The sequence below is a fragment of the Vollenhovia emeryi genome, unplaced genomic scaffold, assembly GCF_000949405.1.
Source record: "Vollenhovia emeryi isolate VEMERY1.0 unplaced genomic scaffold, V.emery_V1.0 DF939225.1, whole genome shotgun sequence".
Classification (NCBI taxonomy): Eukaryota; Metazoa; Arthropoda; class Insecta; order Hymenoptera; family Formicidae; genus Vollenhovia; species Vollenhovia emeryi.
Window position 1 is genome coordinate 311,306 of NW_011967141.1, and position 22,655 is coordinate 333,960.

General features: G+C 42.4%; 1 protein-coding gene across 8 annotated transcripts in view; it reads right to left on the minus strand.

Annotated features, from left to right (window-relative positions):
* LOC105560650 (membralin) overlaps nucleotides 1–22,655 on the minus strand; it is a 91,447-nt gene that overhangs the window by 53,984 nt on the left and 14,808 nt on the right. For 7 of the 8 annotated variants that reach the window (XR_001008850.1, XR_001008849.1, XM_012009935.1 and 4 more), the window contains exons 9-10: nucleotides 22,427–22,510; nucleotides 14,756–14,888 (exon numbers count right to left, since the gene is read on the minus strand). Coding sequence is in view for 6 of the 8 variants with exons in the window: in XM_012009935.1 (XP_011865325.1) it covers nucleotides 14,756–14,888; nucleotides 22,427–22,510 (217 nt within the window). In the remaining 2 variants the exon portion in view is untranslated. Of the gene's footprint in view, nucleotides 1–4,541; nucleotides 4,841–14,755; nucleotides 14,889–22,426; nucleotides 22,511–22,655 lie in introns of those variants that run through there. The other variant, XM_012009939.1, reaches the window with a different exon arrangement.

Consider the following 22,655-nt stretch of genomic DNA (forward strand, 5'->3'; position numbering starts at 1 on the left):
AGAGAGAGAGAGAAATACAGGATTTCCGATACTCTTCTTTATTTCCGATGATCTTCCCAATCTTCGCAATCACCCCTCCGTAATTAACCTCCATTATGGTTGTTTTCTGTGTATTTTTCCCGTTCTCTTTTTCTTTCCCCGTTCATCGGCCCGCGCGGGACGAGTAAAGCAGCCGGTTTCCTAGAAACGCCATAGGGAGAACGAGCTATCGGTCATAGTTCATTATTGTCGTAACGAAAAACGAGCGCATCGTTCCCCGCCACCTTGATCGCCGTTTACGTTTCCTCGCTCGACATTTTCGCTCCTTCCGAGCTCCCTAATTATTGCGAACTTCGTCCCAAGACGCACTCTCACGGACGGAACGTCGCGGATTTTCGCGACGAATCAAAAGTGAGAGAGATAATTAGGATTACGATGAATAATTGGGGATCGCACCTAGTCGCTCCAGCGAGCACCGAGTCTGACGTCTGTTTGTTGCACGAGGAAAACCGGTGCCGTTTTCAATAAGATTCTAATTATCGCAAACATCCCGCTTCGCGCGTCGCGTCAGGTTTGCACAACTTCCATCGCTTGACTCAACCCTAAACTCTCAAGTGCCGCAAACTATAACTGGAACGCATCTCCCGAGACAATCTCCCGAGATAGCTAATTTCCATTCGCAGTTATTTCGAATTCATTGTTTATTTTCGTAACGTGAAAACGACGCTCGATTACAATCTCGCGCCCTTTTCGAGGGGCTCGGCATCTCGCGCGTTACAATGACGCTAGTCGTTGACCTCGTCTAAAACTCGTTGCAATTGCTGTTTGATAAGATAACATTATTCGGAATCACGTGTTATCGCACGCTAGATACGTCCGAAGGTATCATATTTCCAAGAACGTCAGTCTCTTAACAGACTAGCAACGACGAATGACGTTTCACGAGAGATATAACGTTTCGAGCAGCGATTATTGCAAATAAGCAGCTCACATCGAGAAATTGTACCGAACCGTCGCCGCGCGTCGCGAGGCAATTAGCAACGATCGCGTGCTTGTCTACTTGTCCACATTCGCACATGTATTCGCTGTCGGCGGCGTTTCCCGGAACATCGATATTATCAACTCCTAACGTTATTAATACGCTCGTTTGAGTTTCGGGCATCTTCCGTAAATTAACGTCGTATTACGAAATGCTACCAACCGATACGTACAAATGCGTCATCAATCTCAACATCGTTAGCGCAAAATGATACGCGTAAGGTACAGAGGACACACGGGGGGGGGTGCGAGCGTAAGTACAAATAGGCTAAAAATTTAACACAGTATAAAGCTAAACTTAGCACTGTTAAAATTAGGCTTTCAAATAAAAGTGAACTAAGCAAGTAAATAAAGCAATTAGAAACACTAGCCGCAACATGCAAGGATGAAAATAGGGAGGACGGAAATAAGTATGCAAGAATTAACGAGTTAAGAACATATTGTAAACCAAGTCCACGTCTTGGCTGCAAGCTGAAGTTAATTAATCATACATTTCTTTAGTTATAAAACTTTCACAATAAATATTGAAGACTACACGGAAAGACAAAGGCTAAGGCAAAAATAACTAAAATTAAAATGTTGCCGTATAAATAGCAGGGGCATCTACATTGTTTTGTGCTGCAACGTTCACTAGGTTTGCTGCACAAGGCGCATGTGGTTGTCTCGACTACTTATAGCTGTCCCAAACATTACTATTTATTGGGGTTGTGCCAACCCTGATTAGACATGTGGTAACTTTATCGCTAGATACCCAAGATACCCAAAAAGTGCAAGAAAACCCGACCTAGATGCGTTAGCGAGAAATTAAATGGCCAAAAAGTAAAGAAGTTGGTAACGCGGGCTACCACCATGCGCCAAAGGGTGAAAAATAATCGAGGACGATTCGAAACGTGTGTGCGAAACACGCGGTGGGACTTGAATCTAAAAACTGGATTAACGATGATCCCTCAAATTTATGCAATGAGTACTCCGGCGGAGTGTTTTCCAGCGAGGAGAAAGCGGCCGCTTTCGGAAATCTTCCGCGGGAAGGAATGAGGAAGGCTTCGTTTCAGACGGACAGCACTTCCTATGACAGTCCACGGCGGTATTTATACGTAAAGGGGTTGGAAGGGAAGCGACGCGCGGCGCCATTACTATGCAAATAGATTCGGAGTGACACGACGAGAATGGGCTATACCATGGTGCACCTAACTGGCGCCCGTCAGGACACCATTTAATAGTGTAGTTTCGCCTGCACACGCCGCTGCGTCCTCCACTACCACCGCGTACCATCAGCAACCCCCCCAATACGAGTAATAAAATTGTCCATGCGCGAACCGACGGGACGGGACGGGACGGGACGGGATGCGAGGCGACGCGAGGCGACGCGAGGCGACGCGACGGACTTCCGCGATCGAGCGAATATGTCGTTGCGTGCCTTTTGCGCGCCGAGCCAGATTCACGAGGATTTGTTGGAATTTCAGGTACACAAATGAGTGCAGGTACGCCTGTACGCTCACAACGGAAACGCAATATGTACGATACAACCGTAGCTCGACCGTGATACGCAAGGTCAAAGTAAATGTAATGGCGATACGAATGATATTAAGCGCATGGAATTTCTGGTGGCCCGTCTACTATTTATCTGCGACGAAGGTATTCCGGTCTTACCGAATCACAATTATATGAGGATTAAAATGCGCGAAAGGGGTAAAACTAATTACGAGTTGTTGTAATACGATGACAAAGTTTAGGGCAATTCTGAAAGTTATTGCACACAAGAATAAATTTAAAGAGTGGAAAACGGAATTGTCAGATAATTGCTGTGCCTTCTTTAAAGAATAAATGTCCTAGCGCGCGAAAGTTTAACAATATTTTTATCAATCATAATCTTGCAATCGTGTACGCATTTAGTGAAAGCAACGTAAAGAATAATCCCAGAGAATAATTCATTTCATATTCGCTATATAAGATAGGGTGGAAATGGACGTATGCCCCTCTAAAATATGTGTTGGGATTAAACAAATTCGCCGCATTATTCATCGCAAATGGGCAATTCTGAAAATTATTGCATACAAGAATAAATTTGAAGAGTGGAAAAAGAATTGTCAAATAATTGCCGTGCCTTCTTTAAAGAATAAATGTCCCAGCGCGTGAAAGTTTAACCATATTCTTATCAATCACAATTTTGCAATCGCGTACGCATTTAGTGAAAGCAACGTAAAGAATAATCACAGAGAATAATTCATTTCGCTATACAAGATACGTTGGAAATGGACGTATGCCTCTCTAAAATAAGTGTTAGGATTAAACAAATTCGACGCATTATTCACCGCAAATGGGCAATTTTGAAAGTTGTTTCATACAAGAATAAATTTAAAAAGTGGGAAAAAGAATTGTCAAATAATTGCCGTGCCTTCTTTAAAGAATAAATGGCCCTAGCGCGTGAAAGTTTAACGGTATTTTTATCAATCATAATCTTGCAATCGTGTACGCATTTAGTGAAAGCAACGTAAAGAATAATCCCAGAGAATAATTCATTTCGCGTTTCGCTATATAAGATACGTTGGAAATGGACGTATGCCCCTCTAAAATAAGTGTTAGGATTAAACAAATTCGCCGCATTATTCATCGCAAATGAGTTCTGTAGCAGACACGCAAATACGCACATACGCAAATACCAATTAAACTTATAATCTCGAAACGTACGATCTCATGTGAAACTGTCCACACGTGCCATTTGCGTTCAGCGGCAGATTCGCGAGGATTTGCTAGAATTTGAGATACATAAATGGCTAACTATATGCGCGTTGTACGATGGTAGTGGGCGAATACGCATCGACGGGCATGCGAAACAGACGAGGTGAAAATAGATGTGATAAAAATACAAATGGAACGACGGGAGAAAGGAATCACAACCGGTGAAACAAATATCGTGGGAAATGTTTCCCGGTAGATTTATCGTGTATTTACGCTTGCATTATATTTTTCCGGTTGGTCTGCTTTCATTTTATTTACCAGCCGCAATTTTTTTATCGATTTCGGCATTCGATTTCACTCCAATTGCCATGCGTTCTTACATCCCCTAGCGAAACTTCGAAAGTTCGCGTCCTACACGAGTTACTTTTATATTTAGAAGACAATTAGCACGTATTATCTTTTGGCGTTTTCACATTTCTCTCCTTCCGCCATATCTTCCAATAGTTTTACGTAAACGCGATAAATCTTCATCGTTTAACATTTTTAACAAATTTTCCAAGAATTCTCGCACAATCGCGTAGCATCTCCGTCCAATTCCCGCGAAAATTTAACAGTTCTCCCTTGTCTTATGATATTAATTAAACGAAAGATATTACTAGTCCTTTTCCTAAAATACGCTTCGTAAAATGTTGACAAAATACGCGTAGCAATGACCATTTATGTACTGCACAAAAACTCGTTTTGAATTACATATGCCGAATGGAAATTTCATTTTGACAACATCATAAAACCAACCTTTGGCAAACATACGCTGGAGAGGGGAGGAGGGGAAACCCAGTTTTAATGACACGCTGAATTAATACTCGCATGACGCATCTCCTTTTCTGTTGCTTCTTTGCCATAAAATACTCGTACATGTTAAATCTCGCATATGAGGCTTCGCACACTTGCGGGAGATACAATTATTACAAACATTAGGAGAAGAATAATTTGCGTATCATAAACTAAAATTATTAAAATTTTGAAATAGCTGAAATAACGGCACGTTCTAGCTTCGAGATGGAAGTTGAGATGTCTCGTCTTGAATAAATTTAAGACTGTTGTGCTCTTCGATATCGAAACGTAAAAGATCGCATCAGTTCTCCTACGAACGAATACATTTACGATAACAGCATCATCTTTTGCAAATTAGAAGAAGTCAAAAGTGTTACGCGAGTTGATTTACTTTCTGCGGAATATTTTGTCGGCACACACACACACGCACACGCACATTCGGTTTGCTTTTCCTGTGCCTTTTAAAAAAGTTACTCAGCTGAGAAAAGAGTCAAGGATGTCAGATCAGAGATTCAATGTCAAGTGGCAAAAGGATGCTTAAAAGTGCACGAGAAAGTGTCGAGGGTGCTTAAAGCGGTCGGTCAAGAGTACGCCCAAGTTTCGAGAGTGATAAAATTACCCTGTTGAATGGCGATACGAGTTAGCAGAACGCTTGGGCAACCGATGGAGTTGAGCGGGTTGTATAAAGTATAATACGATACACGCAGTCGTTTATAAAGAACATAAAGAAAGCGACGCTCGCGGTAAAGCGCGTAAGTGAATAAACTAAAATAGGAAGTTTATTCTTGAGAATTTCTCGCGCACACAGTAAACGTATATACACCCGCGCTATTTGTAATCTTTATTGGGAGTTAAAGCGATGCAGATTTGTATTCATTTTACGGCAGCGTAGAGAGCGGTCCGTTCGACCGATCACACGGAGGCGCGCACAGATTACTGTCATCGTCGTTAATTCTCATTATCTCTTAATTTTATAAGCGCGTCTCCCGCCGCGCTGGCGCGGCGCTCGGTGCATACAACCGCTTCACTCGGGCTACAAAATTGCAAATTTCTTTGTTCTTCGTTTCGCTCTATAGCGGAATATATCTCAGCCTGTTTTTCTGCTAATTTCTTTCGTCCCATCTTTTCAGGATACCCGAGAACTTGTGCAACAAATTATTAAAGTCACATATCATTTCTTTCGGATATAATAAATACCGGCTAGAAGAAAAAGAAACAATATGCGTCTTTTGTAATACGGGATAGGATAGCCTTGAGCATTACACAGAGGAATGCAGTACATCACACTGGTTTAAGAAATTAGGTGAAAACAATAAAGAAATAAGGAATAAGATATGGAGCGATGATTAGATACGGTAAAAGGGAATACTATTTCCCTTTGTTTTTTTTGTTTGTTTTTGTTCTTTTTTCCTCAATTACAGAAATCCCTTCTGAGGGTGTAGTTTTATTACATTTCTAACTAAATGAGGAAAATGAACTATTCACGTGTAGAAACGATCAGCTGCGAAATGGCCAACTTATTAGAACATACCTACCGATTGCCGAAGGGTGTTTCGACTCAAGATTGATGTTTCTTTTCCCTGTAGTTCTAGCAGATTGAAACGCGAAAGCAACACCCACTGTTACCGTCAAATCGCTCTATCGATTAACCCTATCTCGTATCAAAATATGATTAGTCCGTCTCGATGATGAACAAGTGTACCCGTCCACTTATTCCGTGCATTTCCTTTCATATTCGCATGTTATCGATCAATCCGGCATGAAACACGAACGTGAGACGAAAGGCATCAAAGATTCCGACGTTTCATAATTGGAACTTTCCCTGCTTATCCCTCCGTTAAAAAAATTCTAAATAATCCCAACGAGTGCTTCGCGAATCCTACCGTATTTAGTTTATTAACAATATATGTACAGGGTGTCTCATTTTAAATAATTCACGCAAATATCTCCAAAAATATGAAAGATACGGAAAAACGTTTCAAACAAAAGTTATGGCGCCACCTTTTGTCTCCCTACAAACCAAACGACTTTGTTAGAAACGTTTTTCCGTATCTTTCATATTTTTGGAGATATTTGCGTGGATCGTTTAAAATGCGACACCCTGTAGATATCTGTATACTGCTAATAAATTTTAAGGAAGCTAGCGTCGTAATAGTAATAGTAGAAAGAACAAGTGCCATATGTTATTATCATTTCATGAAATTGTTATCTTTTACGTACTTAAAAACTCTGTTGAAGAAATGTTAAAGCACGATTTCAAATCTAAATAAGACAACTCTCGAAAATACGTATATTAGTTTGAAGTAATAATGGCCAAAGAAGAAAGATAATGTGCCTTAAGCCGAAAGGCGCATTTTTCTGGACACGGATGACAGTCTGTTTAGTATTCCAAACTGTGTGGTTGGGAGTCAAGACGATTAATTATACTGGTTAATTATCTCACGAGGACTAATTTTCTATCCGCTGTTTGCGATTAATCATGCACCTTGTCACGTGGCAAATACCATCCCGACTTTTCATTTTGGACGGAATACCGTAAAACGTACAGTGCCGTTAAACGATATTAATCACGAGTTGTAACATAATTGTTTCTTTCAGCGCGTTTTGCCAACCATTAACGGCAGAAAACATATTTTCAAAATATATAAAATATTTCAAATGCGTTATTAATAAATAAATAATATAAAAAGATAGATTTTTTTAACAGGCTTACGCACGTACACTTTCAAAAGCTAAATAATTTAATAAATAGTAATTAACAAAAGTGCAAAATATTCTTTGACGAAGTTTTCATTTGCAAAATATACAAAGCATAATTTCGATCAAAGATTAAACAAAATTTTTTAAACTTGAAATTTGTAACATTGTGAGCTTACGACAATTTCGCATTAATATACCAGCTAACGTTTTTGTCTTAAAAATACGTTATTATTCATACACGACATAGTTTTGTAAGACAGAATTGCGAATGTTGATTCCAGTTGTTAACTTATGTATATTGTCGAGCTCGTACACGAGAAATTGATTTATCCCGAAAGAATTCATATAACTTCTCGCATAATAATTCAATGTAGATGAAACAAGGAAACAAAGGTCTTAAGGTCTCAGTTTTCAATTCCCTATAATAGTCGCAAATCACTTGACCGATTTAACAATAGCTGATTCACGACTCGGCTTTCTTGTTTTTTTTAGACATCTAGTATATTCCTTCGAACGTAAATGCAAACCCATATACATGCAGGTATGAAGTAAATCCATATATACGGGCAGGAGGAGCCCCCATGGAGAGATCGTACTGTATAGTATTTCGGCACCCCGTCGCGAGGACAAAAGTGGCGACCGATCGCGTACCGTCGAGGGAATGAGAGGATGAGAAGACGGTCCGCGGAAAATAAAGTCAGTTCTCGGTTCCATCAAGCGGCCGTCAGGGAGTCGACCGCCTGTACCGTTCGCCTGGCGCCTGTCTGACGCCCCCTTTTTACCACCCTTCGACCATCCTCTCCGTCCCATCCTCCCCTCTCTCTCTCTCTCTCGCTGTATGTTCGAGATATCCGAGACGAACGGGACACCCTGATTAAAACGCCAACTCCCAGGATATCGAGCTTCGCGCGTCCAGTCTTCTTTTTTTCTCACCTCTGCCTTTCTTTCTTACCTCTACAGTGGTCCACCTTCAGAAAGTAAATATCGATAGAATAGAAAAACTAATTATCGTTCCTCGGACGGGCGTTTCCACGCAGTCGAATAAAAAGACGTGGCTTAAGGTTTCACTGTTGAAATTCAGTTGCCGCAACGGGGTGTACTCGTAAAATAGAGGAGCGGCCTAAGATTGCTCGCGGGATTAAAAGTAGAAGCTAAAAGAACCCTGGGACAGAGACCGATTGTGGGTGTTCCAGGAAAATATTTTCCTATGCTCGTTTCGTTTCATTTTCTACGAAATATTAAGAGCGTGCAGAATCTCGTCGCGAACGTAACGAAGTTGTGTTTCCGAAAGAATTATATGCGCGAAACGACACGGCTCTACTTACTATGGAGAGAAAATCTGTTGGAACAAAGTCTAACCAGCCTATACAGAAATCGATATCAAAAAGCGGCTCTTGTAAATTCAATTTTATTTACGACAAAGTAGACGGTGTACATAATTGATTATGTATTAAAGTACGGCGTGTAAAAAGCCTCATACATTCCGGCAATAAATTCTATTCGCTCATGAAATAAATTCTTGATCGTAGACAAATTCGAGCCGGCAATCCGATCGTCAGTGGCGAAATACGTGGCAATAAATGTTGGTGGAGGACACTATACTCTTTTCATCGATTTCCATCCCCAGCGCGATATAATTTGGTGATGCGACCAAGATTTTGCAAGCGCGAGCAATTGGAGATGATCGGCCCCGCCTAACGCGGGGCTTGGTACACCGACGAACCATGGCGCGATGTACCATGGCCTCACGCCACGGTATATAGGTATACGTAATGTTTGCACTGTAATTTTCCACCCAACTCGTCGGGGCGCTCCCGGTCGACGGCGGAGCCACCCGACCATCCACCCTTCGCCCATAACGTTGAAATAACACCCCACGCAGCCGCGCCGCCACTCGTGCTATGTGTTTACGAGTGCCTACATCCGAGCGTGAGCGCGTGTGTACCGGGTCGTGTGTTATTTATATAATTGCTCAATAGCCTCAATTACGGACCTTATTCAATCATAATCATCCTCCGGTGTTATTTGCGGACAAGCCCAGCTGATTGTAAGCACTCGACGCTCCGCTCGCGTCGCGCCGCGCCGTCGATCGACGCGTGGCGTCGTCGCCGACGCCTGCGGGGCGCGAATATAAGCCCTTCTGCGGAGCGTGGAAGGTATAGAAATTTATACGCGTCGTCCCTTCGCGTCCTTTCGCTGTCTCGTTTCCGCCCAGAGTCGTCCCCGTCCCGCTCGATCTCCCATTGAATAGCAGGAAAAAAATCTTCTCGCTCATTCCCTACTCTCTATCTCATTTTCTATACAATTGTTTATCACGTTCAAAATGATCGTTCGACAATGTATTCCGCCCGTGGACACTCCACGTCCTTTTAGATATGTCCACGAGCTGGAACGCGACGGAATGGCAGCGGAAGATATTTCTCTGCACCCAAGTTCAAATGGAACCGAACGTGCGGCGCACGAATCGAAACGAAAACCGTGAAAGATCCCGGTCCGCTTTACGGATCTAAAGAGCAAGTTCCATCTTGGTTCTACTCCCATGCTTTCACGTATCGCGAAACATTTCACTCTTTTCCCTATCTCTGGCCGCACTGCCGCCGTACTCCCGCAAAATGGACACATCCTAATTCCATCAAGGAGGTGAAATAATCGCGGATAGAGGGATAGACCGCTGCCGAATGGAGCAAATGCTGCACCGAGAGCGATTTTCTTGAGAGAAACGTTCCACAATACCAATTCGCAAGTGCAAACTTAACTTTGATACAAAATCACACTTTACACCTGCTCATTCCCCGGATTTATTCGCCGAGGAATTTCTGTTTATAAAAATTTATCCGTAACCCCGTTACGCGAATTCACAGAAGAATTTTCAACGATATTAATCGTACTTAATCGGCGATTAAGAACGCAAGAGTGCACATACCCCGGCATCCATCATATTCAACGATCCATTCACTTCAATCCTTTGTGAAGGATCGTCTGACTTTTCTTATCCACAATTCACTTGAGCAACTTTACGTGAAATTAATTTTCTTTGGTCTTTTTGCAATTACATCTATTTGCAGTATGTATTCGAAATTTGTAGCAGTAAAATATTCAAACCCAACGCTGTAACTTAATATTGTCGCGTTTTTTGATAAGCGCAAGCACAATGAAAACCGTTATATTTCTACGAAAAAAACAAGTGAGAAGAGAAAACGGCTGAGGAACTTGCTTTGGCGAAAGATAATAGGAAAAAGACTAAAGAGAGACTAGCGAGAAGCTCTGCTTGAGTTAAATTAAAAATACATTCTTTTCAACTACCGGGCACCTAACACCATCTCCGTCTTCGGACGTCACAGTGGTCGCTTATAAATTCTTGGCTGCATCGCCATGCACTTGGGAAAAAATTATATCTCTCATGAAATAAATCCCACTCATCATGCTCTACCGTCGCGTGACGTAATGCGCCGCAAACGAGCAGAAAAGTGAGGAGTCGAGTCAGATGATTGGCAATTTTATCATAATAATGCGCACTCGTCATGCCCTGTGCAACGTTTCTCAGCAAAGTACAAAAATCCACAAAGCGCAACAACTTTTCTATTCCCCTAACCGTGCACTGTTGTTCATTTCTCGAAATAAACTCGATCTAAAAAAAAAAGAATATTTAACAAGAGATACAGAAATCATAAACCAAAACACGACGCAACAACTTGTATCAATATCAAGAATAATCTTTCAAAAGTGTACCGAGCAATAGAAGTGTCGCCGTGTATGCGCGTATGAACAAATAATCTAAAATCACAGAGACCTCGGTCCGCCGAGTTTGTCATCGCGAGATGATTATTGTTGTATTTCAATCAAAATCGAGGGTCTTTTATTAACAGATCTCGTATAACGGAAGTCATGCACGATCGAAATGTTACACAACACTGCAAAGCAACTTAACAGAATTGTTACTTATAATTCCGTTGTTCAATCCATAATAAGATCAAGTGCATGCTGTCTTGCAATTTCATCGCGTGCAATTTGTGCTTTATTCATTCTTTATGAATGAAACACTGGTATTATGTACAATTAACTTGAGAACGATAACGATGGATGCGAGACCGTCCAAGCGAACTGCAGCGAAGCTTTTCGATAAAGCACTTTTCTAATTGTTTTCGTGGACGAATCTCGCGCGGCCTCGCAGCATGTGTGGTACAGCAAACCTCCGTCGAACAAATGGATGAAACTCTTACCACGGGGTTGAGGTTTTAATGCCGATCGTATGGAGCCAATTGTTCAATTGCATTTCCGCCACGAACTTTCAAAGCGATAACCCGTAAACATTTAATAAACAATTGGAACGTCCAGCGTCTCGCAACGAATCTTTCAGCAAAATGGAAGAAAATAAGACGCGACTGTCCGGCAAAAGTCAATTAAATGACATTATTCCGTATATTACTGCAGCCGAATAAGAAACACCTAGACCAGATTCGCATATCCATATCAGGGGACACAATCATTGAACTTTCTCAGCACTACTCGCCCTTAGCAATATCTTAGCCGCCACATCGCGTACGGTACATGACTTCTCCGCTCGTATGCTGACTTTACTTCAGTTTTATTTTAACCCATAAGAGTGACATCGGCACAAAAAGGTCAAGCTTACCAAGTTGTCCGCGATATACAGGGTGTTCCAGGAGGAAAGGTCAATATTCTGGAGGTGATAGCATCGGTCATTATAAGCAAAAATGTTCATATGTAAATGTATGTTCCATCTAGACTTTCATCAAAATCTACATGGAACGGCAAGCTTCAGCTGCCAGCCTGAACCCGAAATATCTGCATTCGATACGTATTTCTATGAAAGATTCTCATGCGAGGATTGTTTTCCAGCTTTTCCGCTCAACGCAATTCTTCCCCCGTCGTCTCTGCGCGGAGATTTCAGTTTATGAACAGCGACAGAGTCGTAATAGGAACTAAATACGGGCTATCCGGCGAACCGTTCGCAGGCGGATTTCTAATTAAAAGCGGATGACCCGTGAAAACAGTCGACGGATAGTATTCATTGGCGTCCTAATGCACATTTAGCGTAACTTGCGCCTAATCCGTGAATCGCCCGTATACGGCAAGTGCGCGACGCAATTACGCAAATACTTCAAACGCGGAGACGGTATAGCATTAGTTGGCTCACAGAGACGCGAGTTGTCACAGAAATTCCAATCTGGCGGCGCGAGATGCTCAATATCGAAAGATGGCTCACCTGAATTCCTACGAGATATGTTGGTGTTTGGTATTGCGTAAGTTTTATTTCGCATAACGTTAATTTCTTTATAGCCTCGGTGATCGAATTGGCGAGACGCCCGCCCAGGGTGTAGGGAAGTCCAGGTCTAGACCCTGGCTGAGATGATATTCTTTCGCAATAAATCGCCTCTAATTAACATTGCCAGTTGTGTCGGTTATCAATTTTCCTACACTGACAATTTCTTTAGTTTATAATATTGCGTTTGAGTATTAGCCAAGATGCATTATAGAAACTCTCGCTGTGCAACACAACTGACGATACCAAAGTTTTCAATCCTGTTAACGTTCTGGATTATTGCTGTCGGCATAGCCGCCGCTCACGATCGAGCCAGTTGCTTCTTTTACCAATCCTTTATGAACAATATATCGCACAAAGTAACATAATGATCGTTTCGTTACGTGAGTGACAACACGTTTCACGAGACAATTCGATTTGTCTTGCAGACACGCGTCGCCCTCGATAACGATCTCGATTACTCCTGCCCGAGACACAGCTTCGCTCACGCGATTAGAATTGATTCTAATTAGACCTCAGTGTAAATCCCGTATTAGAAGACTACGGAGCAGGACGCGCGGCGCGTACTTGGGCTGTTCGGAGACTCGAATACTATTACCGGCGTCAGATCTATTTAATTGTTGCTAATGCCAGTTCTAATGATCCGTTTCCAATCTCCAGTCCGACTGCACATCCAGGTTCCACCGATTCTCACCAAGCCCGAATACAAATCGAAAATAGATCAAGCGTAAATTTCTCGTCTCGCGAAGTAGAATTTTCCGAAACGTTTTCCGATGTAAAGATGCGACACCTTGTTCTTTTTTCGTTTTAAACAGAACTCTCTTTGAAATGCTAAATATTTAAAATAAATCGCATCATTTTCATGTAGGCGCGGGCAAAGAGTTGGCGTTTCGCATACGTCTTGTACTTGAGATCCTTAAAAGGATTCAAGGTAGCTCCGTGAAAGCGGGCTGATAATAATAATCCGTATCGTAGGAGTTTACGTCCGAGTGGAAGTACAGGATTCCTGGACCGGTGTAAGTTTGTCGTCGGTGACGGCTTTGTTTAATCGTCACCTAATGTCTCTAATGTCCCGGTCTAACCCTTCGTTCGTCCAGGGAAATTGCCTCGCGGTATAGTCCTTCTGGGAGATCTAAGCTATACCGAGCGTAAAGCCCGATCTCTATTGTGAAGTTCTCAGCTCAACCTCGCTTTGACGTCTCTGCGTAGGATCAACTAGATTGTTGAATCAGCGAATTGCTGTTCGATGTTTGCGGAATGTACATCGATCGTCGTACGTTTATAACCACAGATCAACGGGCAGCCCCACACAGAAAGGACGTACAAATCCGATTGATCGAATTCGACGGTTAATCGCATCGCCAGAATACATCAATAATCAGATATAAAATACATTCGTACGTATTCGGGGAATTGTTAATCGTTAATAAGCTTTCATTAGATCCCGTTTACGGGATCGCGCGAGGATCGGGAAAAGCAACCAAGGGATTATGAACGTTATAATCAATTTTCTGTAGAAGTCTATACGAGCGTATGTACATATTACAATCAAATATGCGTATATCCCGAGTCGAAATTTTGGTTCTACGTTGAACTTTTAATTCTATTATATAGTAGGACCTAAAACAATAACAGAGGTCGAACTGCAAGTACAAAGTTTACTCCTACTTTAAAACCGATAGTGTCGGAAATTTCTACTTTTGCCAATTTAGCAGTAAAGCAGGTCCTTTTAAGTAGGAGCTAAAGTAATTTTTTAGAATTAAAGCTTCAAGGGAGGAGTAAAAAAATATTAAGTCATCAAAGTAGGTTATCGCTGATCTATGTAGGTGTACAGATCAGCTAAGTAGGTATCCTTAAAAGTGTCAAAATGGTACCAAAACTTCGACTCGGGATCACAATTGTAAGAAGGATTCAATTCCCTCGAGATCTTTGAAATAGTTTGGAAACAAGTCCGTACCGGAACAAGTCGTAGCAGGTTTTAGCCAATGCTATTGGATTAAAGCGAAAAAGGTTGCTCGCTAGCAGGTTAGCTAACATATCCGACACGCAAAGCTCACTCTACTTAGTACAACTTAATCCTTTTTAATTAAATGCCCTCCCGATCATCTTGTCTTCTACCGGAAGCACTCTTTTAGATTTTCTCTTGTACTCTTGGCAAACCTTCTACTACTCGCGATAACCGGAGCACAAGATATGAGAGAGACTTATTCGATATTGGCAAAATTAATCACAGTCACATACCTTAGCCAGTGTCTTTTCGTAAGAGCCGTGTGACAGCAGATAGCATCGTATTGATCGGCAAGCCACACTATCAAGATTATGTAAAACGCAGTGGTTGTGTCATTGAAAAATTCCGACATAAGCGCCTCCATCCCTAAAAACAAACAAGCAGAAGTGTCTAGCATGAGTTGATGACAACAATATTATAAAATGGCGTTTACAAAGTACAATAATACAGTGTTTCGAATTGAAAAGTGTCAAAAGGGTAATCGATGTTATCGAACGGATGCGAGCGCGTGTCCCTATCAATATCGGATAGTTTCCACGCAATTAAAACTCCGATAGCGGAGTTGCGTGAGATTCGTTCTGCGTAAATTTACAACGTACGGCCGTTATGTTCTAAAAACGCTAAACGTTCAATCTTACTTAACGAGTGAAGCATTGCCGCGTGTTAAAATATCTGCGGAAACGCGACGGGGATGCAAACGGAAATGCATATGTACACAATATATTTGCCAGGGTGTTTCCTAATGGATAGTAACGACACAAGCACTCGTGGGGGAAATGATGCAGAAGTGACAAAGGAGTGCTTAATATGATCGCGAGAAACAAAGGAAAGCATTCGTCCTCTTAGTCACCCTCCGATCATCGCCCTTTGTTATCGCTGGCGCACGTGGTCGCGTGGTCGAGCCGGTGTATTGGCTCCAGTCAGATTCCATTTGGTCGATTTTCGAAAAATGCTCTCCCGTAAGTCGGAAAGGAGTAGACGTGCGCGCGTATATTACGTGGGAGATCGTCGTGGCAGTGGTAGATGAAGGCGCCCCAGGCGCGCGACCAGCGAGGATGGATGGTCCCGAGACTAAGGGCGCGACGTTAGATAATTAGTTTCTCGATCGGACACAACGCGACGGAACATGGAAAGAAAACAACGCCGCGGGAATGCTAATGAGCGGGGCTCACGTCGCTCGTATCCGGGGGACGTACGCAACACGGCCAAGATACAGAAGTACAAATCGACCAAGAGACGTGGTCTGACAGCGCTCACGGGGGTGGCCCGACAACGTGAGAAATTACTTCTTAAGAGAGCAGGGCGGCCGATTGTCTCGCGAAGAAAAGGAAAATCACTTATGCCGCTATTGTAACAAAAAAGTAATGTTTGCATTGGGATTTTTACAAATATACAAATGCTGCCTACAAATTATCGTCTTTATTCACGTCTATCGACCCTTCGATAAATCTCGGTTCGATTTATCGCCGTGAAAAATCCCTTCGTTTCTCTCATCCACAACGTCAGGCACCTCGGTGAGAAAGCCACGAATAAAATGTCTGTTGCTGTCCTCAGTCAAATCTTATCCTTTGCCTCTCGTTTATAAAGAAGAGTAAATAAGTGTCCGGGAATTGATTGTAAAGAAAAGATATCTTCCACCCCGAGTCGAAATTTTGCTACTACTTTGCTACACTTTTCAGGATAACTTACACCTACTTAGATCAGCGATAACCTACTTTGATGACATTATATTTTTTTACTCCTCCCTTGAATCTCTAATTCTAAAAATTTACTTTAGTTCCTGCTTAAAAGGACCTGCTTTAATGCTAAATTGGCAAAAGTAGAAATTTCCGATACTATTGGTTTTAAAGTAGGAGTAAATTTTGTACTTGCAGTTCGATCTCTTTTACTGTCTTCGCTCCTATTATATAATAGAATTAAAGGTTCAACATGGGGTCAAAATTTCGACTCGAGTATTGTGTCATGTTATGTATCGCTATCTTAATTTTGCTTTTCTCACTGATCTTTCTCAAATTATATATTTCTGTAATTATTGTTTTCTGTTAATCTTGCTGTACACTAGTTAAGATACATTGTCATAATCCGTTACATTGTCACTACTTAGAGAACTTAAGTCTCAGAACGTTCAATAAATAACGATTCTAATCCTGATTTTCTCTCTCTCTCTCTCTCTTTTTGAACCTCATATCGTCGCCTCGAATTTTATTCGCTAAACGACGATGTACGTTACTCTAAACTAAGCAATCGAGGTAACTTCGGGATCCAACCAGACTTTGTTAACAATAGGAATAATAGGATGCGCGTGAATCAGTTACATATTGGCCGGTACCGGAAGGATCGTTAACATCGGATAATGCACTCGTTTAAATGCATACTAGTCGAACATTACCTCACCGCGTAGGTAAGCCTTTAACGCGGTATCTTGCCGGAGAACCATCTAACCCCCGATCATATCCCCATTTTCCTTCCCCCTTGATTTTTATAAAAACGTTCAAATTCCGGATACGACAAAGAGCGGCTGGGATCTATGTTCCAGTAATCTTTCGAGATTGAAATTGCACTGGTATTTTTCTTACGATACCCGAGTCGAAATTTTGATACTGTCTTGACACTTTTAAGGATAATTTACACCTACTTAGCTGATCTATACGCCTACATAGACCAGCAATAACCCACTTTGATGACATTATATTTTTTTACTCCTCCCTTGAATCTTTCATTCTAAACATTTACTTTAGCTCCCACTTAAAAGGACTTCGACTGGGGTAAAGTACTAATTTTACGTTGTGTGCGCAGAGAGAGAGAGAGAGAGTGACTGAAATATTCTTTTTGACAAGAACGTAATTCGTCGCTTGTACCGGAGGCTTTAAACAAAAGACGCGAAATTTATGGACCGGGGGCGATGGAAGCGGACATTGCTAATGAACGATCTCGCGCAAAACACTGTGATCGAAACTGACGGCGGAAGCCCTTTACGGTTACAGTTTCCCAAAACTGCCGACTGACAGCGGGTTGACGAGTCATAACTAATTCGAGGCCGTGACAGCGCGCATGTGGCACAGCCCACGCACGGTTTCACGCGTAATTGAGTGCGTATGCTTCACGCCGTCCACGGCTCGCCGGCGCCCGATGTCGATGTCGGCTGATGGAGCGTGAACTTGGGCCTTGTAAATAGGCAACGGTTCCAAATTAATGCATCTGTTGATTCTACGTGACAAAACGAGCGGTGGAAATGTCAAACGCTCCGAATACGAAATCTTTATCCCGTCTTATAAATCTATTTAGAGTTCAGAGATAAGAGGTAACTTGCACAATGTCCAAGCGCGGTCGTCCCATACAGCACAAATAATGTTAAAGAAACGTTGCTGAGCTAAGATTGGATTATTATTTTAGTGGAACAACTCAATGTCAGCACTTCCAACAGCTGTAAAAAATATTCTGCTAAACGCGACCAATGTTAACTCAATATAATTTAACAATGTTGTCCGAATGTTGAATTGTTTACAAGACATTACAATTCAGCGGACATTAGACGTTTTTGCAATATCTTTTCAACGCTGAATCTGCATTTCGTAACATTGGCGCAATATTGCAATGTTGTAATGGTACACTGAAAAAAATTTCTGGTTGAATATGGACGAATCAGATAATTCCTTTAGGATTTACCAGAATTCCTTTAGGATTTACCAGAATTTCTGTAATCCTACAGAAATTCTGGTAAATCCTAAAGGAATTATCTGATTCGTCCATATTCAACCAGAAATTTTTTTCAGTGTACGTTTCTGAGATGTTGATTCAACATTTGTATACTGTATGGGCATACGTCAAAATTAGATACCTCCTCCAGAAATATATCACGTTCAAGACGTACAAATATCACGGGCGACTATCAGGTTTCGAAAACAGTGCTTTCATCGGTAATTTTAGAAATACTCAAGCCAGGTGTACCAGGCCAAGAAGGAAATAAAATATTACTTGTCCTTCGGAATAATACGTGCCGTTGCCCCGAGCTGATTCATTAGCCGCGTGATTAGTCGCGCGAAGAATTATGCGTATTCGTGTGTGTATAGCACGTAAATTCATATCTGACAATGCGAAATGGTAGTGGAATGTGCGTCGCGCGCATATTTTCTGAAGAGGCGGTAGCTAATAATGTGGTTAATCAATGGTCAACTGTGTACGGCCATCGCTCACGTGTCATCGGCATCGAGTCGAGCTTGGCCGGTGCCAATATTGCGCGCAACACTCGGCAGAATCCATTCCCCTTCTCTCTTGCCATCTAATGGACATAATATTTCCCGTTGACCGACCACTGCGAACACATTTGAGTCTGATCGAACGCGAGATTCGATATATTTGATCGAATGCGAATAAATACGAGCCGGCTGGATCCTCGCGGAATTCTTTTGCCCAAGGCCGCTGTCGAAAGAGTGTCAAAATTTTGACTCGCTTGTCAATATGGAAACTAATCTCAGATAGATTCGCGAGCACCTCGTACTCTGGGGGGGAAAAGAGGCAGTTAGCAACCCATTTTGAAAGACTGCTTACAAAGAAACACGGTCAAAGTTTTTCCCAGAGTAGAATTACGAGCAGTCCAAATAATTCCATTACTGATTGTGGGCCCCAAAAGGGGTTGCTGTCTTTTTTTTCCCCCCCGAGCGCGAATGGGGCACCACCGAATTACAGCTACGCTGCACGTAAATTTCTTCGGAAATTCGTTTACAAAGCTCGTCGCGGTTCGGTTACTAATAAAGATCTGCGTATAACTGTTAGCGACCGCTGTCAACTATACGGGTCCTATCTCCGTCGGAGACACATTCGCGTCTTGTGTAACGCTCGGCTGTATAAACTCGCAGATCTCCTTTCGCGAAGTGACTGTTGACGAGATAATTAGGAGCGAAATCGTATTCGTCAAAGCATGGAAGATTTAATCAAGGACCAATCAGAACTCGTATTAACCGTCGTATGTCAGAAGCAGAACGGTATCGTAGAGTAGCGAGTCCCGGGCAAATTATCCGCCGCTGTATACCGGGATCTTCGCCGCTGACGCTATATTGTGCTTTGGCGGCAAAAGCGGTTTTAGAGGGAGGCCTGGCAAAGCCGGGGCGAAGCAGGGGCCGGCTATAGACTGTATAGACTACAGTTTAATCTGCTCTAGCGCCATCATCTAGCCATCCCATTGCATACGTCGGCACCTCGCACACGCGGAACCGTAATCGCGATAATTTGCTGCCTAATCGCAGCATTATGAAAGCGAGTTGTATCTTGCCTTACGCGTGATATTGCGAGCGGCTTCCTCGATACGTCATACCACGTGAAACACGCGTCATTTTTACTCGTTATACACCGCCAATGCGAATGGGCCTGGTGCCGTAGCGCGCGCACGCCTAAGCGCGTTCCTTTTGTCGCGATGACAGTCGAGCTACGTATTAAAAGCCATTTATGCCCTTTAATCCACAAAGGCTGCAAACGCCCGCGCTCACGCGCCTGTACAAAATATGCTAATATGTATACGGCAGCCTCGCATCGACGTTGTAAGCAGATAAACGGAATGGTGCGGGTGCAACGTGTTCTGACCGTCTCTGAAAATGTGTTTACGGCATGTTAGGCGGTCGATCATGCGTCACTGATGCACAGAGGCGCCGGTGCGCCTTCGTTCTTTGACGTTCCATTATGCAAAATCGTCTTCCACGTCGTACCTGATGCCAAATGCCGAACGACGCGTGGACGATTTGACGTGAATTCACGCTGATGATGCCGCGGGCACCCGCCAGACAAAATACTGCCCATCGACCGCGTAAACGCAAGGACGGAAATTGAAAAGGATTGCCTCGAGAAAATGTTACGCAAGATAATCCAATGTAATCTAAATGCTAACGTAAATAACGGCATACATTTCAAAATCATCGCGAAAATTTCTTATAGAGTCGCCCGCGCCCCAAGGTACCCAGGGCTTCCTTCAACGAGTCATATTATTACGAGGACATTGCTGGAATATTGCCAGAACTTAATTGTTACCCAATGCAAATCTACAGCACTGCCGGACTATTGCACGCGTCTCGACTATCGTACACTGAAAAAAATTTCTGGTTGAATATGGACGAATCAGATAATTCCTTTAGGATTTACCAGAATTCCTGTAATCCTACAGAAATTCTGGTAAATCCTAAAGGAATTATCTGATTCGTCCATATTCAACCAGAAATTTTTTTCAGTGTACGTAATAATATGACTCGTTTACCAGAATTTCTGTAGGATTACAGGAATTCTGGTAAATCCTAAAGGAATTATCTGATTCGTCCATATTCAACCAGAAATTTTTTTCAGTGTATAAATCGGGAAAGATTGAAAACGGACGAGAGAAATGCAGAAGTACTAAAATACGAGAAAGAAGAGCTGCGATATATATATATATATATATATAATATCCTCTTTGGCCGAAAAGTAACGTGTAACGAAGGAGCTAGAGAAGGTTTAGGAGGCTGAAAGAGTCGCGGGATGACGGATGGAGAGAGCAGGAAGCGACATAGGAACCGGAACCTATTACTCCAGATAACAACTTCCCTAAGGCTCCCTTTCCTTCCCCTACTTTCAGCTACGTTGACTCTATGTGTTTGTATGTACACATATATATACACATACACACACACAAGTGCTGTATATATATTTCGATTTTTGTACATACGATCCTCCTGGCAATCCCCGTAACGGAGGGAAAGGAGTGCAGATCCGGAAATTTACCACTTCTGTTGCCATTTCGCTCGGCTGCTTGCTGACCGCGCAACTGGTGGCATACGTATAAATGAATGGATTCCCCACTGAACCGTACATGAACCATTTTTATTGTGAAATATATAGATGAAGTTACGATCTTGATCCCTATTTAACTAAAATTAACGACCGGCACTGTTATAGCATTGACAATCGGAGGATACTACATGGATCATCAAAAGCACTGCGGGCGCGCAAGATCAAGACTGGAACAATATATTACGATTCTCTGTGCTTGGCGAGCGCGCAGCTTTATCGGAGATTACAAAAAAGCTGAAGGATTAAAACGATCAATCTAACGTTTCGGCATATTATATCGAGACGGCCGTGGGATAAAACTCGTGGGGCAAAAGCGGCTGAACCAATTGAAGCTCGTTAACGACTGGAAGAGGTAGTGCTTGTCGAGGGAAATAATTTATCGCGCACAAAAGTATCGCGCCGCAAGGGGAGGAAAGGAAGAGTGTAAATCCAGATTTTATCAATGTTTTCAGAGCCGTTGGATGGAGGCGGGAGGATTAGAGACGTCGTATTTTATGCAGGTCAATTGGTCCATTGGTACCAGTGGACACGCGAAGCGTGAAGAGGAGAGATATTCAGGTCGAAATGGAAATGGGTGTCGCGCGACGCCGCCGCCACTGCTGCTAAATGGGCTCCGAGCGGGTTACCCAACTGTTGCGCCTTCATCAGAAATTTATGCAGAATCCTGGGTTAACCGTCCCGGCCAATCAGCTTTGTAACCGAGCTAACGTCCTACCGGCGAGAATACGAGAGAGCAAGGGCAGTCGTGATTTAGTAAAAAGGTATTTAATATTTCACTCGCACATCGCGACCGAACCCCGACGTTCTCGCTCGAGAATTCGCAGCCGATTGATTATTCTAGCTAAAACGAATCACCTCTCATCGAACCGCTTTCCGCTTTCAAAAAATTGCAATGTTAAAAGTAAAACTGACGCACGAAAATCCAAGAACCATGTTTGCATTTAAATGGAAAGTCCGATGAATGTAAACGCCATTCAGCGAAGGTATTTCATTTTCCGCGCAACATTTTCCCACGGAACGTGGCAAGAGCAAGAATAAAATACGCTGATAAAAGTAATTAAAAAATTAGTACCTAAAAGATACAAGAGACTTACCTACTAACGCCAGGACCACTGTCAGTAGGGAGGCAGCTGGCAATGACACGGTTAAGTTAAACTCCAACATTTGTATGAGGTCAACTGAAACAGAATGCAGAAACGCGAGCTTTAGAGTTAAGCTCACATGAACGCGTACAATTTTCTATTTTCTATTTTATTAATTTCTATTTTCTATTTACTCGATTATTTCGTGAGAGAAACATGTACATCGGAACAATTTTCCATA